The 18406-nt window shown below is 43.8% G+C and overlaps 3 protein-coding genes across 3 annotated transcripts in view; all 3 read left to right on the top strand.

Annotated features, from left to right (window-relative positions):
- MKKS (MKKS centrosomal shuttling protein) overlaps window positions 1-18406 on the top strand; it is a 159196-nt gene that overhangs the window by 3012 nt on the left and 137778 nt on the right. The window contains exon 2 of the mRNA XM_086927715.1: window positions 15767-15995. The gene's annotated coding sequence lies outside the window, so the exon portion shown is untranslated. The remainder of the gene's footprint in view (window positions 1-15766; window positions 15996-18406) is intronic.
- LOC147709109 (uncharacterized) overlaps window positions 1-18406 on the top strand; it is a 93357-nt gene that overhangs the window by 3012 nt on the left and 71939 nt on the right. Inside the window, exon 2 of the mRNA XM_086927716.1 lies at window positions 15767-15995. Within this exon, the coding sequence (XP_086783842.1) occupies window positions 15781-15972 (192 nt within the window). The 5' untranslated portion in view covers window positions 15767-15780 and the 3' untranslated portion in view covers window positions 15973-15995. The remainder of the gene's footprint in view (window positions 1-15766; window positions 15996-18406) is intronic.
- LOC147709110 (uncharacterized) overlaps window positions 1-18406 on the top strand; it is a 93357-nt gene that overhangs the window by 3012 nt on the left and 71939 nt on the right. The window contains exon 2 of the mRNA XM_086927717.1: window positions 15767-15995. The gene's annotated coding sequence lies outside the window, so the exon portion shown is untranslated. The remainder of the gene's footprint in view (window positions 1-15766; window positions 15996-18406) is intronic.

The raw sequence follows: 18406 nt of genomic DNA, 5'->3' as shown, positions 1-18406 counted from the left end.
AAAAATAGACGACAAAGAATATCGAGTGTTCTCAAAACACAAACTGTTAACTGCTTCCTATTCCATCGAACGCATATAATACCAGGAACAACTGTAACTTAAACCGTTTAAAAGATTTCTTTAGCTCTGCAGCCCATGGTATTAATTGAAACTTGGGTAGCTGGTACTTACTTAGAGTCGTTTGCCACCTGCCTTCTTAGTCTAGGGCTCTCCTCAGAGTCTGTTGTTGTCCAGTGACAGACCCTCTTCTGGGCGGTCTCTGCAACCACCAGTCACCAGCTACATGATGTGAGCTTGGTTATGAGTAATTGAATTCACTACAGGCTCACAAGGTTTGTGACAGTACGCAACGGCAGCCAGGCAGGTGTGAGCAGCAGGTAGCACTGAGAGCTCCATAATTGCAGCGGCAGCGGCAAAGTCAACCGAGTCGCTTCCTTTCAAAACAAACTCCCGGCCGTCGAGACTACTGGTTGTATAATCACACTGAGCACTACCGTCAGGCTATGAGCACCACGCCACGGAAAATATTCACTATAAAACATTGTTGCACTGTGCAGCAGCCTTAACTCATCTGCAAAACCCAAGCCTGCATGTGAACAGCAGCTCGCACAACAAAGGCGCCGCTCTGCCACTTCATAATATAGTTTAGGCACTACTTCAGAAAGGTTGCTGAAGCACTATGTATCAGCATGACAATGCATTTCAGTGCGATGATGCGGAGCACCACACTGAAATGCGTTAGTCAAACGCCTGAAGCGTGGTACTTGGCACGACTGCCTCTTGCTTGCCTGCCTTAGTACATTGCGGAGTCTAGTAAGTGGGGCTACAGCTCCTTAACCTCTTATGCTGATCTGCTGGATGTTTCCTCTTAGACGGCACGGTAGTTGAGTCACTCCATGGTCAGGAGAAGACCCAGAGGGAGGGTCGGATTGACTCTAGAAAAAGGCACTGATAATCCCCCCCCCCCCCCCCCCCCCCCCCCCCCGTCTACCGCCCCCCACCCAAGAGTTTTTCGCTACACATTGCTTAGTATCAGGCGGCTGATTTTTGGAGAAATGTCAAAGGCTGTGGGACATTGGGGCAGTTGCTATTCACAAAGTTAGTTCCTATAATTTCTCTTGCAATGATTATCACAGGACTAGACAGGTTTCCGAATTTTACATTGTACTTGATTTTTTACTGTTTTATGTTTTTGATATTAAGTTTAACAAAAAGTAACTCAAGTCAACACGTGTTTCGCGAACTATTATTTCATTTGTTGCTTCATCAGGACTCCCAGTAATGGTATTGGGTAACGTTCCAGTGATAGCTGCTTGTGATCCTGTCTATGCCTGTTATCATGCTGAAAAATTGGGTATAAACTCTCAAAACTGAAGTGCACTATTTAAATACCCTTTTAATAGCTTTGAAGAACACTACATTATCCCATAACTGGGAGCCCAGATTACATTTATTCTTCGACTTTATCCCATAAATCTTGTCATACATATTGTGGAAATTTCTACTCGCGCTGAAAAGTGACAAGTTAATTAATAGGTCAGGAAACACGTGTTTGCTTGAGTTGTTTTTTGTCAAACTTTATATCAAAAACTTTTAAACATTAAAATATCAAGAACTTTGAGCATCACGTCTTTTCAATGTAAACATTAGAAATCTGTCCATTCTACTATTAAACTACGCAGATATTAGGAGCTTTGCATTTTCTGAAGTAGCGCATCAAGGGTTACCTCTTACTATTTGTGCCAATCTCTTAATCTGGGTTCGTTTCTCTCCCTTTTCTCCTCCCTTCCTGTGATGTGCTACAGTGATTTACTCTCTCCTCAACCCTTTTTTCAATATTTACATCCAACCATTGTTATCACTTTATGCGGTGGTTTGAGATACTAACTAGTTTCAGATGAGGCTCCAGTTATGATCTCACTGGATGGCACCCCTGAACCGTATAAGTTGCTATGTCTTGAGGATAATAAAACATTGATACTTAATAACTGGCCACAGTTAACCCAAGATGAGTCCAAAATGTTCATGGTTTGCACTAGTGGGACAGTAAGGAACATTGTTGGTTCAGGATTGATCCTACCCAGCTTTGAACAATGTATTGAGCGAAAGGCAAAGGTTAAACAATTCTCATTCCTTGACCAGCAGTGTTCAATGAAGGCACAAGTGACCCGTGTTTCCAAAGACATTCTTCCATGTTGAATAAGCGCCTAGAATTCATCATCTTCTCCTGCTGTCAGTGCTTATGATGGTAGTAGGGTATCGAGATAATTAGCACTCAGAAGAAAGTTGCACTGGCTTTAGGTAGATCATACTTCAAATGGTTGTGGTTACTATACAGATTTACTCGCAACCTAGCACTTCATTATTTGGTGGGAAAAATGTTGATTATTCAAACGGCGAGGGAGCTAAAATTTATCAATTGAGGTTTGCCTTCCCTATGCTTTTTTGTCTTTCAGTAATAGGGAGTAGAAGATTACTCAGTCTTGCAATTAGCACGGGAAATTCACTACCATAATGACCTAAGAAGCATTCATCAGCAGCACATTTCAGAACCAGTCTCAAAATCCAGTTGTTTTCACAATTAACATGATTCTCCTTCTGATTAATTGCTTTTAGGTCTCGGCCTGATCCAGCGCATGCACTACTCTGGCCGAGACATTTAGTAGCTGCTTTGAAAAGTGCTACTTTCCTGGCGACCAGCTTACTTTCATGCGCAGAAGACCGCGCGCATGCGCGTAATAGCATGCTGGTGGCTGGCAAGGTAGCACTTGCGGTGACGCGCGTGTGCAACACTCGTTTTTTTTGCTTTGAAATTTCATTTCACGACCGCGCGGCTTTACTTTTACGGCCGCGCAGCAAATGCTTGTTTCTAACAGTAAAATCTCCCTTCCCCGAGGTTTGCTTCCTTCCCAAAAGAGATTTCACAACCACGCCAGTTCCACCAACAGCTCACTGCGGTGACAGGAATCTATAGTGGGTTGTTTCTGTGCTGCGTGCTGCAGCGCTCCTGAAAGTGCTCACCTCTCGGTCCGTGGGTCCTCACTACTGCGTGCGACGTCCGTGGAGCGCCTCGGCCACTGGCGGTGATGAGACTCCGACCCTTGCAGGGTAGGGGCGTACCTTTATATTCGCAGGTGGAGCTGAGAGCCACGCAGGCATGCAAGTGCTGTGTGGCGCTCGCAGGCAAGGTAACTACAAATAGAAACGGAACTGACATATATACCGTCTTCCTCTCCTAACTGGGTCTGCCAAGACTGGGGCATGTTCATTCAGACCGCTTTTCCATACGAATTACCTGTGTTGCGCTTCGTAACAAGTGTTATCTGCACATGCCTTAGCAAGTAATAGACAGAAAAGGTCCAAATAAAAGGGGATGGGAACCAGGTAAGGATTCTTCGGTGACGCAGAACGATGCAACCTTCATGCTACGAAGTTTTGTGTGTAGATATATTACGGTGTCCTTTAGGGGTGCTTGTCTGTCTCTGGGTGCATGTGCTTAACATTTTATTTTTTCCAGTATAAAAAGCATGTGAGCACAATTCAGATTGTCCCACAGGAAATAGAGGTAATTGATTTCTTGGTATTTCTTTGTTTGCATTCTCTGTACTTGTAGTTTCTTTTTGTCTAGTAAAGGTGCAAGACTTTGTGTAACAAAATGCAAAGAAATGTATGAGAGCACCTCACAGGCTACTTAGACCTGATATGGCACAGTTCGATGTCTCTGAGGATTCATCACTTCCTTCTTTACTCCAGAACCCTCAGTCACTACCTCATCCTTTACCTGTTTTCCAATCCACCGAGGACAAATCTGTGACCCATTCCCTCATTATCTCAAATGGACTCACTCTTGTAACTTTTTTTGGTGTTCCACGATACATCCACACTTGATAATTTACTTCTTTGTGCCAATCTGTTCCTGACCGGTACAAAAGAGGGTGGTGATGGACGGAGCATCTGAATCAATCAAACACTCACACCCAGTCAACAGATCTGGGTTTAATCCATCACCGTTCTTTAGCCCACTCTGCCACCCTAGTTCAGACATGGCCATATGCAAATCAGTCTGACCCTGTGCCTCATGGGAACAGTCCAGCCCGAACTGCCAAGCCATGCCTTCCCTGGACCGGAAACAAGCCTCCTAGGACCCGTTTCTGGCATTACAGCCGTCTTCAGCCTGGCTTGCTTGAATCCAGTGGCAAAGTGAGCAAGGGACTCACGTCTGAGCATACCCTGCCAACTTATGGCGAACAAAGCGGTACAAAAGGGGGTGGTGATGGACGGAGCATCTGATGGATTAAACCCAGATCTGTTGACCTAGTTTTCCGAGTAGTTTCACCAGGGATGCCACATAGATATTTAATTAGGTGGGGTTGGGGCATGATCCCTGCGGAGCTCCTTTGGTAAACTCCATAGTTAGAGAGCGGAAGGGTCCAAGATTGATAGTCTGTGTCTGATGGGTTAGGAAGCACGATAACCATAGTAGGGCTTGTCCACCAATCCCGATCTCTTTAAGTCTCCTGATCAAAATAGAATGGGAGGCTGTGTCAAAAGCTGTTGACAGATCCAGAAGCTCCAACAGGACTACCTGGCCATTGTCGAGGGAGTGTCTTATATTGTCTGTGACAGCAGTCAGTGCTGACTTTCTTGTTTTACATGGGTCTGAACCTAGACTGAGGGGTCGCGGCATCCAGTAGACTCAGTATATTCTGAGAGCAGTTTGTTGATGTGTTTTTCTAAAAGTTTACTCAGAAGAGGCAGAAGAGAGATCAGGCAGTAGTTAGATCCGCTACTAGGGCTTTTGCCTTCTTTCGGATTGGGATTATTTCTGTTGGAAACTCGCCCTCTCTCATAGAAAGATTAAGTATTGTACAGATAGAGTCGGGTCTTTAGCTAGATCAGGCAGAAGTCCAATTCCCCGGGAGCGAAGTCAATGTCTAAACCTTTCCCCAAGTGCCACACTCTGGTGTCTTAAAAAAAACACAGCAGAGAAGGTGAGTACCCCGGAAAATGAAGAGACCAAGAGGGAACTCCAGCCAGCTGAAGAGATGACCAGGGAATCGTCAGGGGAACATAGGACATAAACAAGAAATCAATAAAATTTTCTATACAAAGGAGAACTCTTATTTAGTACACTTCTATAGATGTGCTGTCCCACACCTACCTGTAGCTTTGGCTGAAGAGTAATCTTAATACAGGAATGTGTAGCATCTGTCATTGGTCTCTTTAAACAACAAGCATTTGCAATGCAATAGGTCTCGCATTAGAAAAGTTTGAGCTATTGGTATTGTAAATGACAAATCTTTTATTTATGTGTTGGTTTTGAAAACAGCGAAATTAATAGCTTTGTCATTTATAATGCCAATAGTTATAACTTTCGCAAATGTGACAACTATAGCATTTGTAATGCAATATATGTTGTATTTACGTGTTATTCAAAGTTAGGGCGGGCAGGGCTGGGCTCCACGCACCACCGGGAGGAGGAGAGGCTGCTGCTGCACCTTAAGTGCGTATGACGGTTTGGCCAGCTGTCCTGGGCCGGCCAGACAGTCATGCGCACTTTGCATATTCTCCACTGGCTGTATTACACAGACGGGGTGGAGAACATGCACAGGGTGTCAGCGCCTGTATGAGCGCCGAACCATGGTGCTCAGACCATTGTCATGGTGACAGCAGCATCATGATTGGCTTAGGTGGTGCCTGGGAGCTTTCCGGAGCCAGGAGAGCTGTAGGACGGAGAAGAGGCTGAGACTCGTGACCGAGCAGGTAAGTCTTTTTTTTCCTGAAAACCCCCTGTCCTCCCTGCCACATTTCCCTGCCAGCGCCACTGCTAAAAATGCTATACAAATGCAACTACAGTGCAATGCCATTTTGCTTTGACTTGAAGAGGCAGCACGTGCCATCCATCTGCGGGGCCCTGATTTCCGAGAGCGCGTGTACAGAATGAGAGTGCGTGGCACTCCCAAACGCAGTAGATTGGTTGGAAGCGCACACCGAAGCACATCACAAATGCGAGCGCACAGGACACTTCCTGTGTGGAAGTGCATTGGGTTTCTAGATTACGTATTCACAATAGTACCAAGTAAAGATAATCATTCACCCATTGTGGCTTCCAAAAAGGATGTGCGTCATCTGGTAGGATACAAGGTCACACAAACCCTGGAAAGGGTGGAGAGCGGCAGGAAGATTATATGTTTTATGAAATGCCTGAAACACTGTAGAGACGAACATTAAAGCAATACTGAAAAAAAGAGTTGACTACGTCTTCTGCATTCCTCCTGGCCTAAATGTCTGACTTACCACTGGAATATTATAATTACAAAGCTGGCATAAAGCAGGCTGAGGATCAAGTTACTAATTTCTTGCGAGCAAGCGCTGTAAAGCGGTTTTTGCCAGTAGCGGCTCTCTGACAAAAACCATGTGTCTCGTTCATGATGTGACCTGTGGGGAAAACTGGCTTTAATCAAGCAACCTAAAAATGGTATGCAGTTGTGGTCCTGGCTCAAATATCAGACAGCGGGGGAAGGAAATGAAGGGGTTGGAAAAAGCTTTCAACGCAGCAACATGTGAAAACAACGTTCTTAACCCTCTCTGCCGTCCGTGCTTGTACAGAAACTGGGACGGAACATAGGCCAGGGCCAAAATAAAAGTGGCCCCTGTTACAGAATTAGATAGTTAAAAAGTTGCCTGCGTTTGCAAATCAGTGCAGTTTTGAATATGTTAAGACAAGCGGTGTGAGTGTTTTGCAAGGAATGGGAGGGTGTATGCATTTGTCCTCGCTGCGGGCAATGTTTATGTCAACAGTAAACAAGGCACGGCCTGCAGCCGTGAATAAGTGACGGTGGGGGGCGGGGCAGCTGAAGCCTTTGATGTGGCAAATGCTGCTGGCAGGGGGAAGCCTGTGGGGAAATGCGAGGCGCGGCCGTGAATAAGTGACGGCGGGGGCGGGGCAGCTGAAGCCTTTGATGTGGCAAATGCTGCTGGCAGGGGGAAGCCTGTGGGGAAATGCAAGCTCGTGCCCGAAGGAGCTTGTGGTCACGTGATTTCACGTGAACTGTTGAGAACCCTCATCATAAAAAAGTGGATGGATGGCAAAAGGTCTATCTACGAGACCTAAAAAGGAAAAACAGGAGGGGTGACGTCTTGTCAAACACACAATATTGTACCCCGATAATGTTCTTAAGTACTTGCAAAATGAAATTGTCCTTCACAAACGCAAGCAAGCTCAGAGTTAAATATAAATCCTGGAATGTTTGTACAAAAAAAGTAGAGGTCACTTCCTCACGTGTCCAGCATTGAGGATGGTTTAAAGAAAAGAAATGAGCCCTTGCGTGTAGGAACTCAATGAGGGGTGGGGGCGGACTTGGTAAACAGCTGTCGCTTATTAGCGCAATTGTAGTAAAAATGAGGAGGAGGAAATTGAAATAAATGCGTCCTCGCGTTTCCAAGTACTGGGAGAGAAAAAGAAATAAACGCATCCTCTCGTTTATAAACTGAGTCCAAGCACAATATAAAAAAAAAAGGCAGCGCGTCTCGTGAGGTGAAAGGGCAAAAGATCCGGCAATGAACTGAACGTGTCCTCGCGTTCACAAGATATATTCGGTAAAAAATGGTAACCAGCGAAATCCAAGGGCATGTGATAGCGCACAACATGCTCAGAATCCAGCAGGGAAGCGGCTGACCCTGGGAGATTCACAGGAATCGCAGCAAGGATTATTAGGATCAGGAATCCAACAAGCACAGGGAGGTTAAGCTAAACAAAGCCAAGCACCTCCATGTTGGTTTTGGAGGCTTAAGAACCTCCCAACAGTATCACCTGATCAGCCTCACGTCAGTATGGGACAGCACACCACTCCCCTATCCTGCAGTGCATTCTGGTATCTGTAGTGCTGTCAGGGCACACAGGTTTCTAGTTCTAACAGATAGAGGGAGCCAGATGTTTATGCAGCAAGGTAGAGATTCTAACTGAAATTAAATCCATGGGTGACCCGGATCTACATGATATGGTATCAAATTTTGTCAATGCGCCTGTGGCAAACAGGAGCTGCTCACCTAGCCCACCTCTCCCCATTTTATGTAGACCCAGGAGCTTAATGCTAGGGTCATGGGTATAACAAGTGCATCCACAGACATTCATTTACCTGAAAGAGTGCACATATTTTTTCAATTTATGAAGATGACAGAAGGATGCTCTGAGAGCATAAACGGTGGAAAGATAGAGATAGGTTCCTTCTTTAACTGCATCGCTGCTGCGGTTATTTTTGCGCTGTGCGGCTGTTTTCGAATAACCGCGTTACATGACGAGCTCAGCTCGTCATCCGCACACGTCACCCGTGGCTGATGACGAGCTGAGCTCGTCATCCGCATCGAAAGGGTTAAATGTTTTACAGGGGGTGGGGAGGAAGGTTTGACATGAATAGAAAATTACTTTCAGTGTTTTAATGATCTCTTTGGAAAGGTTTATTGTTCTTATTTCTTAGCTTGCTGAATCGGTGGCCTTGGGTGAGGCCATCTATTTGTGGTGCAAAGACCACCATGGATGTGGAGTTTCTTTGAAATGTTCTTGTATTTTGTGAGGAGTTTGCCTTGTAAATTTCTGAGTGGGCTTTTAAATTGATGCAGGCTGGTAGAGAGAGGCAGTGCAGTTTTCTTTTGGTAAGTTGCGGTTGATTTTCTGATAGTTAGTGATCAATCATGCAACTACAAGCAGGTCAACTTTCATTGGAGCCAGTGTTAATCAGCACATACCAGTAAGAAGAACATTGCCCTTGCTTCTTGTAAAGGATCAGGGTTTGGATAATGAAGCTAAAATTGTTGGGAAGCTGAAATGATACAATTGAGCAGGGGAGTCTCAGTTTATATCACATTGTCCAAAATGTATTTTCACAAGGCCCTAGAAGGACAGCTATCTATCTTTGTAATGTAAAGAGACTTCGCACAATGGAAGAGTGAGGAAGTGAAGCCATCGATATTCGGAAAAGCCAAGGCTGGAACTGGGGCTGCAGGAAATTATTGTTCATTAGTACACATGTTTTGCTGATGTTTAGCCTTAAGTAGATTGTCAATATCCAGGTTTTGAAGAGTGTTTGTTTTAAAGTAACACAAGCCATTGGATGCTAACACTAGGAGATGAAGGTAACATGCTCAAAGACCAGAACTCCTAATGGTTCTACATATAGTTTCACCTAGAAGGGGGGTGGGGGGGGGGGGGAGTAAGGTGATGACCTGGGGGCATCTGGTCTAATTTTGATTCTTTCAACAGGAAAGAGATGAACCATTCCAAAATTGCAGAATATTCCCATGAGGGAGGAGAAGTTGGGGATTAGGTCCTGAAAGTTAGCAATATTCAAGGCAAAAAAATGGCTTAGGTGTATTAGGAAGTGATCTAATGTTTGTCATTCTTACATTATCGTACTCCTTATATGGATGCAGGTTTAGTGTGTTCGCAAGGGCAGAATCCAACCAGCTGGTGCCAGTGAATGTGCAATTAAAACTGAATGGTGACGGTTATCTGAACGATTCTTGTAAGAAGGAAGTAACGGCGATGGCAAATAAGTGGCACGTTCTTCTGAGTCCTTGTGAGGCTTCTTGACACAGAAGGTCTAGACCTTTTTTAGGTAAGGAGGTGGGGGTCTAAGTGCCAGCTTGGATAAAAGGTTTTACGAATCTATATCAAAATCTGCCATTATGGATGAAGATCTGTTGACATATTTACTGTAGATTTTTTGGATTGGTAGAGAACTCTAAATTAAGTGTTTTTTTTTTAACCTCCAATACACATTTTAAACGTGCCAATGGCAGTGAATTGCACTGTAAAATCAAAGTGTAGTCGGTTTTCTATGTGCATTTAATAAAATCCCTTGAAGAACAGGAAACACCAGTCTGTGTACCTAGAAAGCAGTCTGTCGCTGCTTCATTGAAGGAATTGTACATTAACTTTGTTTCTCTATCTGCTAAATTTACTAGACTGATTTTTTGGGAAAGACCGTGATTGATTCGGTCTTATCTCTAGTTTGTATTATTACACTCTCTTTTACCAGAAGGGAAGAATTAATTTTCCTGAAACAAAAACATTAGCTGCAACATACTCATCTTCTGCCCTCATCATGCCATTTCCTCGCATTTCTTACAAATAAAGGTTTAACCCTCTGCTCGTATTGGAAGGCTGCCTATCAGCCATGCACCCCTTCATCTAAGATTTTTTAATAGGCTCTCAAAGGATGATGAATGGAGAAAGGCCTCTATACTCTGCTGGGATGAGTTCCAAGGCAGTGAACGAAGGTGGGTAAGGCAAGTAAAGAATATATTAAGAGGTATTAAGAACCTCCATTCCGATTGTGGTACAATTGCGTCCTGGTCCCCTTTGCCACGTAAACAAATATGGAAAGAGTCTGTAGCAAAGGCGATAGGAACTCTTAACCTGGCCTACCTGAGTCAGAAGCCTTCAATCGGTTTTTCAATACCCTCTCTAGGTCTAGTACAGTTTTACCCTACCTGGCGCAGGTACCTGATCATGGCTTGCATAATTGAATTTTGAGGGTAATAGTGGGATGCAATCCAATCTACTTATCCTGCTTCTTTTGGGCTATGACCCAGGATCGTAATGGACTTTGTTCCTGCCACCTGATGGTAAAATGCTCTTTGTTGCTTCTACTTATGTACTGGGTTTTTATCTTTTGAACCGAATTAAGTTCCTATGGCCCTTGTTTAATAAATGCAGAACAGTTCAAAGGATGAAGGCTGTAGAGTTGCTGTCAGAAATGCGTCATTTAGATGTGGCAGTAGGAATTGCTCGGTTTTTACATTTTATCAAATAGAGTTTTAAGGATGGATTACAATAAAGGGGGGGGCTGATATGTTTTAAGTTAATGTTATACTGTAACTGTTTATATGTATTGTTTATAGAATATTTTATTGACAATGTTTCTCAAAAACCTGTTTTCTAACTACCTTCATCTGTTCCTCAAGATTCAGCTTCAGGCAGATAGTAAACTGGTAGTGACGGGGCACCATCCCTTTGTTGTGTCTCATTCAGCACCAGCACTTCCTCCTTCTCAGAACAGCCTCCATGTTCGGGTAGTAGCCAGACTTCAAACACTTGATTGAGAGCGCCTCATCTGAATTGCATATGAGGGCAGTTGATGGACTTGCCCTGTAAGCACCTGAAGAGGAGAGGAACTAGTCACCTCTATGAGTTGCTGTCACATATCCCCAGGCTTAGAAGCACTGTCTTAGCTAGGCAACAGCTCAACATAGAGCATCTAATGGTGAGTGCAGCCTGGCCGTTCCATATGTGTGCAGGGGAGGCAGGTGGTGGAAAGGCCACATGGGCTTTAGAACAGGAGCGAAGTCACTCACTCAGTGTCAGTCACTGTGGTACAGCCACAGGAAATCTAGTCAAGTCAAGTCAAGTCAGAGAATTTATATAGCGCACTACATACCCAGAGGGTCTCAAGGCGCTTAGAGAGGGGAGGAGGATTACTTGTCAAATATCCACGTTTTAAGTTGCTTTCTGAATGCTAGGTGGTTCTGGGTAAGGCGAAGGTTAGCGGGGAGTGAGTTCCATGTTTTAGCAGCCAGGTATGAGAAGGATCTGCCTCCCATGGTGGTCTTGTTGATGCGAGGTACAGTGGCGAGGGCTTGGCTGGAAGAACGCAGTTGGCGGGAGGGGGTGTAGAAGGACAGTCGTGAGTTGAGGCATTCTGGTCTGATGTCATAGAGTGACTTGTGTGCGTGGGTTAGCAGTCAGAAGGTGATTCTCTTATTGACGGGTAGCCAGTGGAGGTCTTTCAGGTGACTAGAGATGTGTTCGTTGCGCGGGATGTCCAATATGATCCTGGCTGAGGCGTTTTGGATTCGTTGGAGTTTCTTCTGGAGTTTAGCGGTAGTACCTGCGTAGAGGGTATTTCCGTAGTCCAGTCGGCTCGTGACCAGAGCATGGGTGACTGTTTTCCTTGTTTCGGTGGGGATCCAGCGAAATGTTTTTTTGAGCATGCGAAGAATGTTGAAGCAGGAAGAGGATACAGCGCTGACTTGTCTGTTCATTGAGAGTGAAGAATCCAGGATGACGCCTAGGTTCCGTGCGTGGTCTGTCGGGATGGGTGCTTTTCCAAGGGCTTCCGGCCACCAAGAGTCGTCCCATGCAGAGGGGGATGTACCTAGGATGAGGACTTCTGTTTTGTCTGAGTTCAGTTTCAGACGGCTTTGTTTCATCCATTCGGCAACTTCTTTCATTCCTTCGTGTAGGTTAGTTTTGGCGGTGCTGGGGTCATTGGTGAGAGAAAGGATTAGTTGAGTGTCATCCGCGTAAGAGATGATGTTGAGGTTGTGTTGGCGGGCGATGGCCGCGAGGGGGCTCATGTATACGTTGAATAGGGTGGGGCTGAGTGAGGATCCTTGTGGTACACCACAGAGGACTTCAGTAGCCTCGGACTTGAATGGTGGAAGGCGGACTCTCTGGGTTCTTCCGGTGAGGAACGAGGTGATCCATTCAAGTGCTTTTCCTTGTATTCCGATGTTGTTGAGGCGTTGTAGAAGGGTGCTGTGGCAGACTGTGTCGAATGCTGCAGAGAGGTCGAGGAGGATGAGGGCGACTGTGTCTCCATTGTCCAGTAGACTTCGAATGTCGTCTGTTGCTGCGATGAGGGCGGTCTCAGTGCTGTGTTTAGCTCGGAAGCCAGATTGTGAGGAGTCGAGGGATTTGTTGGCTTCGAGGAAAGCGGCGAGCTGGTTGTTGACAGCTTTCTCGATGACTTTGGCCGGGAATGGAAGGAGCGAAATGGGGCGGTAATTTTTGAGTTCGGTGGGGTCCGCTGTGGGTTTTTTCAGCAGGGCGGTGAGTTCAGCGTGTTTCCAGTCTTCCGGGAAGGGGGCGGAGTTGAAGTCTGTCCCGGCAACAGACATGACACCTGAAAAGTGGAAGTACTGATCTGGCAAGTGCTCATACAGAAGAAAACTCCAGAGACTCACCTCGGCAAATGGACCCACCAAATGCAGTGTCGCTGAGGAACAATATTTGGTCAATTGCAATAGCCCGAATAGAAACTTAATGGATAAAAAACAATGTAGCCCTGGAGTTGTAACTACTTCCCCAGTCAGCTGTTCTGCCATGCCCCACCATACTCGGACCAGATTTCTATTGGCTGCATGTTGTGAGGCACAATTGAACTTTTAAACTTTAGAGCTCTGGGGAGTACTACTACCTGTGTGATGGATGTGACTTATCCCTAGCCATATTCAATTTAAAATAGCCAAAATTGTTGGTTGTATCTAAAAATATCTTGTTGTACGATCTCAGAAGTTACTTTTTTTGCGTACACTGATGAGAACAGATCATTAATATGCATGCAAGATAATAGGTCTTTCATTTAGACAAGCATTCAAACTTGCTCAGTGGCAATCACCCAGAGGATAAAGCACAATTTATCAAGACATACCTTAGAAAATATAGAAGTTCTCATCTTTTGAAACCCTGGTAGCACCTTCTCAGACAATTGGTGAAACACCAAATTGTATGTTCCCCGAGATCCCTATGGTTAACAATTGCAATCTGGGAGTCATTTTTAATGATGCACCATATTTCCAGAGTCAACGTTAATAAGGTAATCGCAACATGTTTTTTAAAAAAATTGCAAGTCAGCTGGAAGTCTATTTCTCTACTACATGCATTCTATCTCAATGCCTTGGGCCTGGTTATCATAATCAGTGACTGGATTTATATAACTCATTTTACCTTGGCATGCTTAACTATCTTTTAACTCATTTGCTCACCACATAAAACTCCCTCTTTTTATCTTGCCCTCTGTCTTTAGCAAATGCTTTCACATTCCATCCAATCTTGCCCCTATACTTTGGCTGCCTATCTTAAATGGTCTCAGCCATCGTCTAACAAGGGCTACCTCAGGCACAGATTTGTACAGGACTTTCCTGGTTATCTACTTAACTGGGTGTCAGAGCACTTTACATCACACATATACAGAGACAATGAATCATACATGTGTAAAACAGTGTTTAGAAAATGTTACGTAAGGGAAAGGGGACCACAAAGTGTAAGATACACATATCCATACAGGTAGGCGTTTTTTAAGGATGCTTTGTCTGGAGAACCACAAACCTCTGATTCAGAACATAACACAATGGTTAGCTTTGACTTTAATAACAAGAATGTATTTCTACTCCAACTTTTATTAAGCAGCATCAGGATAATGAAAGACTGGGGAAAAACATAACGTAGTGACGTGTACCATGCAGTTTGCATGCAGCTTTTTGAGGGCAGTTCACAGCTCATTGGGTTAGATTACGATTGTCATTTATGAACTGCACAATAACAAAATAATCTCTGTGACAAAAGCAGTAACCCACTGAGCTATGCACATTAAATGCTGTTTTTTGAAGTGTGTGGTACATGCTCTTTGCAGCAGGCAAATTAACCCTCTGCGCTACCTTAGATGAGTCAAAGCTGCCACTGGAAAAAACTCCCATCTATCTCCAGCTGGTACATTAATCACCGAGTTATCTTGACACTTTTTTTGTTGACTGAAAACTGCTGACTATACATGGAAACTTTACAGTGCTTTTAAAACTGTTGCCTGCTGACCCCCCTGGGAACGTGTCATGGACCCATTGAGGTCCGCAGACCACAATTTGGGAACAACTGGTCTACAATACCAATTTACCTGTAATGAAGTTACCTAAAATTAAAGTGATCTTCAGAGCTCCTACAACCAGCTTACCGTGTCCCTGGGATATGGATATCCGGGGTCACATCAGGCACACACCACCCACTTATAGTTGAGCATAGACTGATCCAAGGATTATTGTGGCATTTGAAAAGTATTATCCTACAGGATAACTTCCTATTAGTGTTTGTTGACGGAATCAAATTTCTACAGCCATCTGTATGTAAGATAGTTTTCAATACTGGTTATGTTTATTGATGAACAGAGTAAGTTGGATCCTAATTGCAACTACTGCACTCTAATAATTGAATTTTTTTGTTTATCTGTTTGACTGTTAGTTATCAATGTCTGCCACCCCTTTTAAAGTTAGCTATGGTTTTTCAGTCTTCTAGTAAGTCTGGAGGAACTGGGACTTGGTGTATCCTTCAAGGCAAGCTACTCGCATAATGTTGTGCTAGTAGTTCCCCATTTTCTTCAGCCAGACTTAACTAGTATCCGTCTGTTTACCTCTGTGTGCAAACCAAAACAGCTCAGAAGTGTGGGGAGATGTTGGGTCCTTTCAAGCATTGGCAAAGCCATTAGTGCTCACCTTTGTGACCTATTGGCTTTGGGCCATACTGTACAGCATCCATTATACTGTACAGCATCCCTTATGCTGTGCGGTATGACTAAAGAAAACAAAAAAAAATAAAGGCACTATGGCAGTCGCATCATTTTGAAGGCATCCACACCTACAAAATAATTCTATTTTATTTTTGAAACGCAGGTGGAGGTGAGCAACACGGGCGTAGTTGACTTTTACCTCCTGGAGTACACTTTCAACCCATAAAAGGCAATTTGCAGTGATTTGGCACCACCACTTGCTCATGCTGCCACAGAAGAATCGGTCCTTAGCTCACTAAGCTTAGCAACATTGAATAAATTGTGTCTCAGAAATATTATCAATTAGGTATGCCTCTATTGAGAAAAATGTACTTTATGATTTTCAAAGTAGCACAGGTAAATATGTTTTGTATGTTCATGTTTGAGGCTGTCATTGTGTTTTAATCTTTATCTCATTAAACAGCCAACATTAATTTACTTTTGTGCAGGTATAATCTAGAACATGGGCCTCAAAGACATTTGGAAGAACTATAAAGTTTTGATTGTTATGGGAACTGGACTCGGACTTGTGCATTGGGGCTGGTATAACATCAAAGAGAATCCACTTTTCCACCCCAAAACGGAGAATGTCATAACAGAGCCTGCTATTGTGACTTATGTAATGCAAGGCAAAGAACAAACGAAAGGAAAATAGAACAGTATCGATCTTTATATCGGGTAAGTAACTTTTTTTTTTATTGAGTCAAAATAATGGTGCACTGTAATAAACCAAAATAAGGGTGTAATGTGCAATAAACCAATATGAAAGTTGCTGTAATCATTATAGAAAGGAATGTCTTACTAAGTAAAGAAAAGTAACTGAAGATAAATGCAATTTACCTTAGGTTTTGCATGTACAGACACTCCAGCCACGGATGTAACACTGCCGCTTTGTCAAAATCTGCTGCTAAGGCTGCTGCTATAAAGTAATCATTACATTTGCAATTTAACTTAGTTTTAAACACTTACAAAACTGCGACTTGATGTTCATGAAGTTGTATTCCTAGCACACTGCTCATTATTGCATTTACCGCGCTACTGTGCACTGATTCGGCGCCGTACCGAGAGGAACCTGTTCGAGTTCTCTGGACACATAATGGTGGCTGCAGTGCAGATGCGCTGGCCAGCGATGTAACGCTGCCAGTTTGTCAAAATCTGCTTTTAAGGCTGCTGCCATAAAGTAATCATTGCATTTGCAATTTAACTTAGTTTTTAACACTTTTAAAACCGCGCTTTGGTTTGGAATTGTATTCCTAGCGCCTCGCACCTGATTCATTTCTCGTGCTACTGTGCACTGATTTGTCCAGGAGGGAACTAATCAGTGCCCTACCAGGAGGAGCCTGTTAGAGCACCCTGGACACTCAATGGTGGCAGTGGCGCAGATGTGCAGCAGAAGCACGCAGTGGGCGCGCCAAAGGCAAACCTGTCTGTGCCCACCCAAATATGTACCTACTCTTCTGAGGAACGTAGATCCTTCCACTCGGCAAGTTACAAATAAGATCCCTCCCTTCTGCCGATGCTACATAATTTAGGACTACTAAACAACATTTCAGTCTCAGGCCTGATTAAACCTATTAAATCCATCCTCACGCCACCAGTCAGAAACCCTACACCTAACTATTTAAGGTTAATATCAACAAACTCACAATTCCTTTTCTCAACAATTACTTATCTCAACACTAGATTCATGGCCAAACACTAGCTCGAAATATTTAATTTACTCGACGCTGAATCCCCCAATAGTCTACTTTTGACCTAGGCATGGTTAACTGTTGACTTCTCCCCGAACATCTTGACTGCTCTCCCAGAAGGACACTACATACCTCAAGGTAACCAACCTGAAGACGAAAAAGGTGGAGGTGCAGCAGTAATAATGAAACCTTAGTTTCACTAGAATTGTATCACTTAGTGTCCCAGCTATTGACAGCCTTCTGATCAAACTTGATTCAGCAACCTCTCCTTGACCTGTTCTCTTATCTATAGAACCCCAAGATACATGCAATAATTCCTACAACTTCTCAGAGTCAATCTCCCCCATAGTTATCAACCATGCCAAAATCCTGTTAATCGATGACCCCAATTACTGTGCCAATTAGCAAACCGGAAGGCAAATACACACAGACTTAATTGACCTGCTCAGCAACCTTAATTTTGAACAGCATGTATTTTTACGCCCCCATATCAAAGACCACCCACTCAACCAGGTCTGGTCCACCAATCTAGTGATTTCTAACCACATGGTTTCCCCTTGTACATGATCCGACCACCATCTCATCAAAGTTTCACTAACTGGCGTACATCACCCTAAAACCTGCCCAAGTCCTGAAAGTTTTTCCAGAAACTGCTCCCGAGTGGATCTCAGGGGTGTGGAATTTAATTAAATATGTACTTGTCCATGGGACAAGTAGCTTCATGAATCTACATGTCCTGTAACAAAATCCACTTGTTCCCTTGGTGCCATGTAGTGCGCCGTCAAATAATGACTTTATAGAAGAGCTCTGATAATAGCCTCTCTGGTTATGTCAGGCTAATACTATAAAAGGATTTGAATTTTGGAGTTTTTCACCAGCTCTTCTCTAATTTTTTCCCATACTGAGAAAGGTCGGCAATTTACCCCTGACAATGGCAATTCCAGGGCTGGGAAAAATGTGGTTGGAGAAAAAGTGAACTTGTAAACACTCAACAGATTTCCGCTGGGGCATATTCATATTTGCTCATGCTAAGATGCAATTCACAAATGTTTTCTAGGACTACGGTTTCCTGGCCTACTTAAGGAAATTCATATGACTTCATGAAAAACGTAAATCTGCATGAATACAAGGACATATATGATGGGTGCATTTTTGTGACTGTAACATTTGAGCCCCTAATTAAACCTGAGTTAACCATGACCTTTTGTTTTTAATAAAATGCTATCCCTTCCTATCTGTGAGCTGGCTTCATTGTGTGTCACAGCATTCTTCTCTTTTCCAAAGTAGTTTTGTTCAGTGCCAGGAATTTTTATGGCAATGTGGCCTTTATGAGACCAAATACTAGAGGTCTAGTAAGAACGTGCTGGCATACAGCACCATACCCACCTGATAATCCCA

The sequence above is a fragment of the Lissotriton vulgaris genome, chromosome 6 (assembly GCF_964263255.1).
Source record: "Lissotriton vulgaris chromosome 6, aLisVul1.2, whole genome shotgun sequence".
Lineage (NCBI taxonomy): Eukaryota > Metazoa > Chordata > Amphibia > Caudata > Salamandridae > Lissotriton > Lissotriton vulgaris.
The sequence above is the reverse complement of the archived record's forward strand: the minus strand, read 5'-3'. Positions and strand labels throughout refer to the sequence as shown.